The 11,774-nt window shown below is 45.3% G+C and overlaps 1 protein-coding gene across 1 annotated transcript; it reads left to right on the top strand.

The window, feature by feature from the left end:
• Window positions 1–10,835: 10,835 nt before the first annotated feature.
• Window positions 10,836–11,774, top strand: LOC114681736 (olfactory receptor 9). The gene has a single exon (XM_028855422.1). The coding sequence runs from the start codon at window positions 10,836–10,838 to the stop codon at window positions 11,772–11,774; it is 939 nt and encodes a 312-aa protein (XP_028711255.1).

The raw sequence follows: 11,774 nt of genomic DNA, 5'->3' as shown, positions 1-11,774 counted from the left end.
CTAGAAATGGCCGCATGAACAAGATGTGAGCAATGGTAACATCAAGGGACACGCTAACCCGAAAAGGAGAAAACTATGAGGAATCGTCCCTACGCAAAGGCAACTGACGGCTGTTCAAGAGGATTTGCTCCTTAAAAAAAAAATGAACCCAGCAGGTTGTAGTTATATATTTGTGCATGCACACATACAAATGTGTGTGTGTGTGTGTGTGTGTGTGTGTGTGAGTGTGTGTGTAACACCGACAAAGAGGAAGAGACTATACATTTGAGAGGAGGGCAGGTGTGGGAGGGGTTGGGAGGAGGGTACCTGGGAGGGGCTGCAGGGAGAAAAGGGGAGGGGGAAGTGATGCATTTATATTTTAATTGAAAGTGAATAAAATGTAAAAACATTACATTTTAAGGAAATTATTTTATGTGTATGAATGTTTTCTCTGCATGCATGTCTGCACCACTTGCACGACTGGTAGCTGTGGAGGCCAGAAGAGGCTTTGGAGTTATGGATGGTTATGAGCAGCGGCACTGGATCCTCTGGAACTGGAGTTATGGAAGGTTATGAGCAGCTGTGTGTGGGTGCTGGGAATTGAACCCAGGTCCCCAGGAAGATCAGCCAGTGCTCGTACCTGCTGAGTCACTTCTCCAGCTGCATACCCCAAACCAGAACGATTGTTTTATATAAAATTTCCAGAATATATAAATCTATAGAGACACCGGGTTAGTGGTTGCCAGCCAAGGCGTGGGGAGGGAGAGGAATGGGATGGGCTGCTACGGTTGCTCAGTTTCCTTTTGGCGTCATAAAAATTTTCCAAAATTGGTTAGTGGTGATGGTCATATGACCCTGTGAATCTTCTAAAGTCCACTGAATTGTGTATGTTAAAGGAGTGGATTTTATGGCCTTACATTATAATTCAATGAAACAGCAAAACAACAATAAAAAAGTAAGAGTCCTTTTATTGCCTCTCTCCATCAAAATAAAAGTAAGAGTCCTTCTGTTGCTCTTCCCATCAAAAAAGAAACAGGAACAGCAGTTTTTATTCTGGTTCGCCCCAGGAGACATCTCCGGTTTGGTTTCACAGTTGGTGGGAAGGTGGCTACTGACATCTAGTGGATAGAGGACAAACGTTCTAAAATGCGCGGAACATCCCTCTGGCTCCACACGTTAATGGTGCTGAGGTTGAGAAATCCTGCCTTTAGTCAAGCTCCATCATGAAGGAGCAGAGCATAGGGTGCATCCGGCGCCTCCCACAGCCACTAAGGGCCATCCCTGCAGTGACGTCCGCTCCACTGAGGACAGCTGTTAGATTGAGCTCAGGAAATTCACTGTCAAGGCTGAATCACAGTCATCTTTTTAGAACTGTCCTTGGGAGAAATTTCTGTCAGGTTTTAGTTCCAAGGATAGCTGTTCTCTTTATCTCATGGAGCTGTTAACTCTGGAATGGACTAGGCTGTCCTTTTGGAGTTGGCTGTTAAACAATTTTGAGACAAACTTGGGCCTCCCCCATCCCCCCACCATACAAAGGGCATACATAGGTCTTTGGATGTTTATTAGTTTTCTGCTGACTCCGTTTTATATCAGTGCCTTTAAAAAGTAATTTTCTTTCTCTTTTGTTTCCTGTTTTAAAACTTTGTCATAGTTCTGTGTTTCATACAGTACAACATCAGCTACCTATGTTGCACATCTGGACTGAATAAGTAAATATAAATAGTGAGGATCATGGATAACTGTGGGATGGAGGTGGGAGGAGTCTGGCAGAGCTCAGGGTGCTGAGACAGAGCAGTGAGGACCATGCCTGGGATCCATAACCTCCCCACAGGCCGCCTTCTCTCCAGCTCCAGGAGCCTGGCTGCTGGCTGCAAGGCAGGAGGGAGCGAGTTGGGGTCTGGAGGTTGTGTAGGACAATGGTCTCCTGATGTTGGAAGGATCTGGGTGTTCAGAGAATAAGCAGACAAATGTGGGCACAGATCTAGTCAGGAAGAAGAGAGCCTGAATGTGGGCAGAGCAGGGGGTTGTTGTCAGGGAGCATCCTGCACTGGGAGCTAGAGATTTGGCCTCTGGATTTCAAGTCTCAGTTCCATCTTTATTGGCCACATAACTTTGCAGTCACTTGGCTTTTAGCTTTCCTGTCACCAAAACAAGGCAGTAATAAACACCTTTGAGGCCCAACACACCAGGGCGGACACGAGGACAAAACCGGATATCACTCAAATACTGTGTTCATTGCCGAGCAGCAAACTTTCCCCTTTTTTTTTAAGTGTTGAGGGACAAAAATAATTATGAAGTTACTGGGGCGGTAATTACTGCTGTGCTGTGTGGAGATGCCCTCATTTATAGCAGGTAATTACTGCTGCGGAGTCCCTGGGGCTAGGAAGCTGGGGAGCAGGCCTGAAGGAGACAGGAAACTGAGGGTGACCTCAGGGAATTAATTAAAACTTAACAGCTTTAGGGAGAAAGTATTTGCTAATCATTAAGTTGCATCTGGACAGAGGCGTGTTAGGAGTAAATATGATCTGGGGTGGAGGGCGGGTGGAGAGGCCAGTGCTTGGTTTAAGTTCTCTCAGGAGCTCTCTCTTATTGCCTGTAAGAGCTTCACTCACTGTTTTTCATTCAAAACAAAAACAAAAAACCTCAGCCCGGGAAAGGCAAGAAGGGACTCAGGGCCAATAGTTTTTCCAGGTGTGTGTGTGTGTGTGTGCGTGTGTGTGTGTGTGTGTGTGTGTGTGTGTGTGTTTTATGATCTCTTGGGAAAAGTCCAGCACAGTTAGCACAGTGTTAGACTCTTGAAGCCATCTTGTTTCAGTTTTTGAATCATGTTTGCCGAAGTGTGTGAAATTATGCGCAGTAAAACTGGCGCTGTTAAGTATAAATTAGACAAATGCATAGTCATGCAGCCATAATCAATATGTAGCCTCCACAATTCCTCATGACCCTTTGCAGTCAACCCTTCCCTGATTTGTAAAAGTCAGTGATCGGCTTTCTTTCAAAAGGGTCACATCCCATTGCTAAACGGTCTCTTGTAGGAAAATGTGGATGCATATAAAATCGCCACAAAGCAAGTTGTAGAAGTGAGATACTTTTAAATAAGCTTTCCTTAGTGTGCCAGTGAAATGAAGCCTGCTTTAAATTTTATATTTGCCTCAATGGCAATATATAAGACCACACTGTAAAGGAATACATACACATACATACAGTCCTCTGGAACAGTGATTCTCAGTCTTTGGGTTGGGACCCCTTTGGCAAACCTCTGTCTCCAAAAGTATTTACATTACGATTCACAAGAGTGGCAAAATCACTGTTATGAAGTAATAATGAAATACTTTTATGGTGGTGGTGGGTGGGTCACCACAACACAAGGAACTATATTAAAGGGTTACAGTATTTAGGAAGGCTGAGAACCACTGCTGCAGAATAATCAGAAGAATGAAATCTTATATGGCTTTTGTAAATTAAAACAGCTTACTTATCAAGTTGTCTTAAGATAGATGCAAATAGCTAGATGAGGGCCTGGAGAGATGGCTCAGTGGTTAAGAGCACTGACTACTCTTCCAGAAGACCTGGGTTCAGTTCCCAGCACCCACATGGCATCTCACACCTATCTGTAACTCCAAGATCTGACACCCTCACACAGACATACATGCTGGCAAAACACCAATGCACAACAACAACAACATCATCATCATCAACAACATCAACAACAACAACAACAACAACTAGCTAGTTTAGGGAGAGTGAATTGATCTAAAGCTGACCTTGAACTAAACCTTGGTCACCTTGGCAGAGTATATGAGACGAGAAAGATGGTCTTTGGTGTGAACACTAAGGCAAGCTTCAGGCTAGGGCTTCAACGCTGGAACTGAATCCTGTAAACAACGGGTCTGAATTCCACAGAACTTCTCTAAGGGACCAACCCAGCTAGAAGGTGGAGGCACAGGATCCTTATAGATGTCCTACAGGCGCAACTTGGACTGCCTTGGAATCCACCCTGCTCCTGCCACAGGAAGGACGAGGAAATCCAAGCCACCTTGACCAGGACTGCTTAGTCATGCAAGTTGCATACCCCTGTTTTCTCAAAAGTGGCACCAGTTGTTTTCAGGTACCAACCTTATGTTCATCAGCATCTTAGACACAGCCCCACTTCATTGGTGAATGAGCTGTGGATGACATCACACACAGCCCCACTGCACCAGGGATGAGCCGTGGATGACATCACACACAGCCCCACTGCACCAGGGATGAGCTGTGGATGACATCACACACAGCCCCACTGCACCAGGGATGAGCCGTGGATGACATCACACACAGCCCCCACTGCACCAGGGATGAGCTGTGGATGACATCACACACAGCCCCCACTGCACCAGGGATGAGCTGTGGATGACATCACACACAATCTCACTGCACCAGGGATGAGCCGTGGATGACATCACACACAGCCCCAAAGCTCCGTGACTTCTTCCATGTCCCTCCACCAGGGCACATCTCAGACTGCATTACTCACCCACAGAGCACGTGTGTGGAAATATTCGTATAGGTAAGAGTGACTCTCCTGTGAGTGAGCAGACATTCCCAAGCACCCTGGGCCTTATCCTGGGCTTCCTCATACCTTGTCCTTTGCTCTTTGGCATTCTGGGAATCTTTGCCTGGGGGGGACAGTAGGGGTGTGCTGCCTAACTGGTTGTAGTGTAATCATTCTAGCTGGAGCTAAGACATTCTAAGAACAGATCCATGTCCCGCCTTTAGGCTACCAGGCCATTAAAACAACAGTTCCCCACAAACTGGTATTTTCCCAGGAACCTGATGATGAAAGATTGAAAAAAGTGGAGGCCTGGTGTGGGGCAGAGGGAGAGTTTGTCTTTCAGACTTTTAATGTAGTTCTGACACACATTAGGCTGCCTTGTGAGAAAGGCTGGAGCTGAGGCAATGATGATTGATAGACACCTTGACCAGGACTGCTTAGTTATGCAAACCTCTTTTGGGGTAATATTTTATGTACTATTTTCACTACTGTATGCTCAGCATATCGTATATATATTAAAGATATATTTATTTTACATAGATGAGAACTCTATCTGCATGTATACCATCTATACTGCATGTATATCTGGTGTGTGCCAGAAGAAGGCATCAGATCTCATTATAGATGGTTGTGAGCCACCATGTGTTTGCAGAACCTCTTAATCTCTCAGCTACAAAAGACCAACGAAAACATAAGTAATTCTTCAAATTCACCTCACTAAGACTCTTCATTGTTAATACTCTGGTATGTATTTATCTCTCTACCAGAAGAAATTTTGTATTGAAAATTTAATGTTTTCTTTATTTAATAATGTATTCCAAACTTCTCATGTCAGCAAATAAAATTTTCTGCTTCTCTGATTTTTTTAAATTAAGAAATTTTATTATTCATTTTTACATACCAACCACAGATCCCCCTCTTCCCTCCTCTCACCCCTCAAGCCTTCACCCCCAGCCCACCCTCCATTCCCTCCTACAAGAAGGTCAGGCCTCCCATGGGGAGTCAGCAGAGCCTGGTACATTTAGTTGAGGCAGGTCCAAGCCCTTCCCCCTGCCTCAAGGCTGTGCAAGGTGTCCCACCATAGGTAGTAGGCTCCAAAAAGTTCGCTCATGCACCAGAGATGGATCCTGATCCTACTGCCAGGGGCTCCTTAAGCAGATCAAGCTACATAACTGTCTTGCTTATGCAGAGAGCCAAGTCCAGTCCCATGGAGGCTCCACAGGTGTTGGTCTAAAGTTCATGAGTTCCCACTAGTTTGGTTTGGTTGTCTCTGTAGGTTTCCCCATCATGATCTTGATGCCCCTTGCTCATAGAATCCCTCTTCTCTCTCTTCAGCTGGACTCCTGGAGCTCGGCCTGGTGCTTGGCTGTGGATCTTTGCATGTAGCTTCCATCAGTTACTGGAGAAAGGCTCTATGATGACGGTTAGGGTATTCACTGATCTGATTACTGGGGTAAGCCAGTTCAGGCACCCTCTCCACTATTGCTAATAGTCTAAAGTGGGGTCATCCTTGTGGATTCCTGGGAACTTCCTGAGCACCAGGTTTCTCTCTATCCCTATGATGTCTCCCTCTATCATGGTATCTCTTTCAGCAAAACTTTTAAGCCATGTGACTTTACTATAATCTCAGCACTCTAGATGCTCAGGCAGGAGGATCATGAGTCAGTCTGGGCTACTTTTAGCAAAAAATAAAATACCCTTCCCCCCCAAAAATATTCTCTCTCTCTCTCTCTCTCTCTCTCTCTCTCTCTCTCTCTCTCTCTCTCTCTCTCTCTCTCGTGTGTGTGTGTGTGTGTGTGTGTGTGTGTGTGTGTGTGTGTGTCTGCGCTCAAGCGTTTGGAGACCAGAAGTCAGTATTGGCTGTTTTTCTCAGTTGTTTCTTAATTTGCTTTTTGAAACAGGTTCTCTCACTGAACCCCGGGCACATGGATTTGGCTCTACTGATTGGCCAGCAGGCTCCTGGAATTCACCTACCTCTGCCTTCTCAATGCTGGAAATACAGGTGTATCACTGTGTCTTTTTTCTTTCTTTCTTTTTATACGGATGCTGAGGATCTGAATTCATCTTGCAAGACAAGCACTGAGCTTATCTCCAAATTCTCCCTATCATTCCTCACACCACCTCTATCCTTCAGAGTCTTTTAAAGAGTAACATTTCAATCTAGAATAGTTTTTAAGTCACAAGAAAATTGCTGATAGCATCTAGAATTCCCATTTACTAAAACTTTTGTTTACTAGTAACACTTGAAATTAATGTGGCATTTTTATCACTATTAATTAACTAATGCATAATGACTAACTAAAGTCTGTATTTTATTCCGATTTCCTTATTTAAAACTTTTTTATTTTATTGTTTTGTGTGTATGAGTGTTTTGCATTCATGTATGTCTGTGCACCACATGTGTGCCTGGTGCACTCAGAAGACAGAGGAAGGCATCAGATCCTCTGGGACTGGAGTTACAGACAGTTGTGATCTACCATGTGAGTGTTGGGAATCAAACTCAGGTCCTCCAGAAGAGCAGCCAGTGCTCTTAACCACTGAGCAATCTCTCCAGCCCCTAAGATTCCTGAAGTTCTTACTTAATGTCCAAGACCCCATCCAAGATAGCGTATTCCATTAGTTGTCATGTTTCTGTAGTTTCTCAGATGGTCTAATTTTGGTGACCTTGAGGGATACTGCTCAGGTACTTTGAGGGATGTGCTTCCACTGGAGTCTGTGAGGCATTTTACTCATGAAGCTATGGGAATAAAGGCACAGGGATGATGTTTTCATTATGTCCTATTAAAGGTATGAACCTCACCTTTACCAGTGTTGATGCTGGCCTTGGTCTCTTGACTGAGGTACTGTTGGCCAAGCTGACCTATGGTTTATACTCCTTTCCTCACTTATACTAGAAATTTGACACACATCCCACACTTGTGTTCTCCCACTCTGAGGCAGAGGCCAGAAGTCAACATTGGATATTCTTCTCAGTTGCTAGATAGATTTTTTTTTTTTATTTTTTGGTAACGACACAAACTAGAGTTATCTGAGAAGAGAAAACGATAATTGAGAAAATGACTCCATGAAATTGGCATGTATGCAAATCTGGGGGACATTTTTTTAATTAGTGGTTGATGGGGGAGGGCCCAGAACATTGTGGATGCTGCCACACCTGGGCAGGAGGTCCTGGGTTGTGTAAGAAAGCAGGCTGAGTAAGCCATGGGGAGCAAGACACTAACAGCATTTCTCTATGGCCTCTGCTTCAGTTCCTGCCTCCAGGGTCCTGTTTGAGTTTCTGCTCTGACTTCCCTCAGGGATGGAGTGTAACCTGAGAGATGTAAGAAGAAATAAACCCTTTCCTCCCTAAGTTGCTTTTGGTCATGGTTTATCACAGCAATAGAAGACCTATCTAAGACAGAGGGCAAACTAATACCTAAGTTATTTGGATTTTTTTTTTTTTTGGTTTTTTTCGAGACGGGGTTTCTCTGTGTAGCTTTGCGCCTTTCCTGGAGCTCACTTGGTAGTCCAGGCTGGCCTCGAACTCACAGAGATCCGCCTGCCTCTGCCTCCCAAGTGCTGGGATTAAAGGCGTGCGCCGCCACCGCCCGGCTGGATTTTTTTTAAAAGAGACGATCTCTTACTCTGTAGTCCAGGCTAGCCTCAAGCTCAGAGAAATCTCTATTTCAGTCTCCCAGTACTAGAATTAAAGTTGTGAACCACCATGTCCAGCTTGAAATTCTTAAATATTCAAAAGTATTTATTATCATTATACTTTTGTTCAAACTCTTATTTCAAATTTGCAAATATAATACAATAATACCACAAACATTCAAACACCATTTTGTTTGTGCTTTCTCTCTTTTTCATATTCTTCTACATTATTTGAAAATGTGCTGAACACAGTATAACCTTTTGTTCCTAGAATGTTAATATTAATCCAGATTCTTAGAAAAAATATTGTCATAAAAACTAAAACTAAAAAGCAAAGTGACTACTCTAAATTAAGATTTATAGAGGCTTAAAAGTCCTGTTTTGCTTGTGAGTTAACTTATACAAAATATTAGATGCGATAGAATAATTACAGTTCTTTTTAACCACGCCGTTGATCATACTCGTGTGTGTGTGTGTGTGTGTGTGTGTGTGTGTGTGTGTGTATGCCTGTGTGTGTGCACATGCGTGCATGCTACAGTGTGTTTATCAAGACTCACTTGTGATTTTTTTAAAAGATTTATTTATTTTTTATGTATACAGTGTTCTGCATGATGTGTCCCTGCAGGCCAGAAGAGGGCACCAGATCTCATTACAGATGGATGTGAGCCACCATGTGGTTGCTGGGAATTGAACTCAGGACCTTTGGAAGAGCAAGCAGTGCTCTTAACCTCTGAGCCATCTCTCCAGCCCCCACTTGTAATTTTTTTTTAAAGAAATTTTTAAATTTTATATGTTTGGGTGTTTTGCCTGCATGTATGTCTGTATAATGTGTATGCAGTGCCTGAGGAGGGTGTGTTGGATCCCCTGGAAGAGATTGTCCGTGAGTTGGCCATGTGGGTACTGGGAATTGAACTCCAGATCTCCTTAGGAGCAGCAAGCACTCTTATCTGCAGAGCCCTCTCCCTAGCCTCCTCTTTGGACTCTTTCTCACACTTTCACACCCAAGAGGAAAACGAGCCAAATAGACAACAGACTACCTTGAATAGTATTCCTTGATTATCTAACTGGGTTCCAAGCTATGGCCATGTTTTTCTTATTTAAGTGACATCATTGAAAGGACCTGCCCTGCTGCCTGGACTGAGTCTATCAGGTCGATCTCAGTCCTCAGGGGAGGCCTTGCTCTGGAGGAGGTGGGAATGGGGGGTTGGCTGGGGGGAAGGGGAGGGGTCCAGGAAGGGGGAGAACAAGGGAATATGTGGCTTTTATGTAGAACTGAATAGTATTGTAAAATAAAATAAAATAATAAAAAAAATGGAAAAAAAAAGAAAAAAGAAAAGAAAGGACCTGCCCTGTTTCTCTAGTCTCGATTCACTGGGCATCTCAGGTTGCCTCTGTCTGTCATCTGCTCTTGTGAGTGCCATCTTTTCTGGCTGAGCTCTAAAGAGTATTCTCCATTTCTGACACTCAGAGGTTACTGCTTCTCTCTGCAGCTGGATGGTAAGTCAAAGCTCTGTGTTGGGCTGGGAGTTCTTCCAGAATCAGCCTAGTTGTTATTTCAATAGTTATTTTCTTTAGGGATTAACACTATTTTACAAAAGGGTTTACAAATGCTTGCCAGGGCTGGGAGTGTTGTGGGTACAGTCCAGTGGGAGAAGCCAACCAGAATCCACAAGGCCACCTGTTCCATCCCCAGGATTGGGTGAAAAGGTGTTTTCCAGGAATGGGAAGAATGCTAACAGCTAATTCTGAGAGCAGGAAAGGCTTTGCAGCCCTTGGGCAAAGGCTGACAATCCCACCTAGAGAAACCAGCCAAGGAGTTAGAGCACAGGGTTTCTGAGCTCAGCTCACTTGGTGCTTAGCAGAAGGACTCTGTACACACCATCCTCCTCCACATGTTCTTCCTCCTTGTGCTTGGGTGTGAGGAGGAGGACCCGCCAGACCCAGCACCAACAGCAGGGAGTTTAGGGTTAGGCACAATGAAGGGGAAGCCACTTCCTCCCTGCTTCTCCTTTTCCCCACCTTCCTCTACTTTCCTCTCTCTGTTGAGAATTAGCTCCTTAGGGGATTGATCTGCTGGGATGTGCTCCAGGGAGAGGCACTCTGAGGGCTGTGGGGATCCATCTGCAGGTAAAAGCTCCACAGCCCTTTGTGGTCCTCAGATCTGTGCTCCTGTCTCCTGCTCTTGCCTGTTCCACTCACTTTCTGCCTCTGGGTGGACCTACTTCTCTTCTGCCAGATTATTTGCTCTCTGTCTGCTCACCCAGTTTTCTGTCCACGTCCTCAGCCCTCTTCTTGAAGGAAGCTGCTTTTGCCCCCAGCTTTTTGCTCCTAGCTCCTGCCTGGGTGAGTGGTACAGACTTGTCTGAGAAATCTTGCAACAGCAAAAAGATCTCCAAGTGTGCCTCGTCTTCTCTGGATTTTCTTCATTTTCTGGAGGGATTTTTTTTGGGGGGGAGGGGGGGAGTCAGCAACAGCTGAAGTTCTAAGGCTTTTCCTCAGCATCCTTCTCAGCATCCTCCTCTTCTTCCTCCTCCTCCTCCTCAGCATCCTCCTCAACATCCTCTTAGGCATCCTCCACCACCTCCTCCTCCTCCTCCTCCTCAGCAAGCTGAGCTGCTCTCATGGACGACTCTTCATCCTTCCTGCTGCAAAGGTTTCTTCTCCCTCTTTTTTCTAGTCTGGCTTTGGGAGCATGGGATTTGACAATGGTACAGAAGTAACCGAGTTCATTTTATTGGGGTTCTCAGGTTTTGGCTTTCTTCAGGGCCATCTGTTTTGGGGTGTGCTGTGTATCTATGTGGTTACCTTGCTGGGCAACTCTCTGATCATCCTCCTCACGCTGGCGGACTCTGCCCTCCACTCCCCCATGTACTTCTTCCTGCGTCACTTCTCCGTGGTGGAGATCCTCTACACCACCACCATTGTGCCTAGGATGTTGACTGACCTCCGGGCCTCCTGCCCCACCATCCCCCGGGCCAGCTGCTTCACTCAGATGTACTTCTTTGCCCTTTTTGGCATTGCCGAATGCTGTTTGCTCACTGCCATGGCTTATGACCGATATGCTGCCATCTGCTGTCCCCTGCAATATACCACGCTGATGAACCAGGTAACATGTGCCAGCATGGTGGGCGCCTCTTACTTTGCGGGCATCATCACTGGCACCATTCACTCTGTCTGCATCTTCACTTTGCCTTTCCGTGGTGCCAACACCATCCATCACTTCCTGTGTGACATCCTGCCTGTGCTGAGACTGGCCAGTACAAGCACTTTCTGGGGTGAAGTGGGGAATCTCTTCATCACGGTAGCTTTTATCTTCTCGCCCTTCTCGTTGATTGTGGCCTCTTACGCCTGTATCATTGCCACTATACTTGGTGTTGCAACATCCGAGGGACGTCAAAAGATCTTTTCTACCTGCTCCTCCCACCTGTTTGTGGTCATACTCTTTTATGGGACGGCAACTGCGGCTTACATGAGGCCCCAGGCAGATTCTCTTGGGGACACAGACCAGATTCTTTCCATTTTCTACACGGTTGTCACCCCCATGTGCAACCCTTTTGTTTACACTCTGAGGAATAAGGAGGTCATAGGGGCCATGAGGCGGCTCATGAAGAGATACCTTGGGGTTCCTTGA

The sequence above is a fragment of the Peromyscus leucopus genome, chromosome 18 (assembly GCF_004664715.2).
Source record: "Peromyscus leucopus breed LL Stock chromosome 18, UCI_PerLeu_2.1, whole genome shotgun sequence".
NCBI classification, from domain to species: Eukaryota; Metazoa; Chordata; class Mammalia; order Rodentia; family Cricetidae; genus Peromyscus; species Peromyscus leucopus.
The sequence above is the reverse complement of the archived record's forward strand: the minus strand, read 5'-3'. Positions and strand labels throughout refer to the sequence as shown.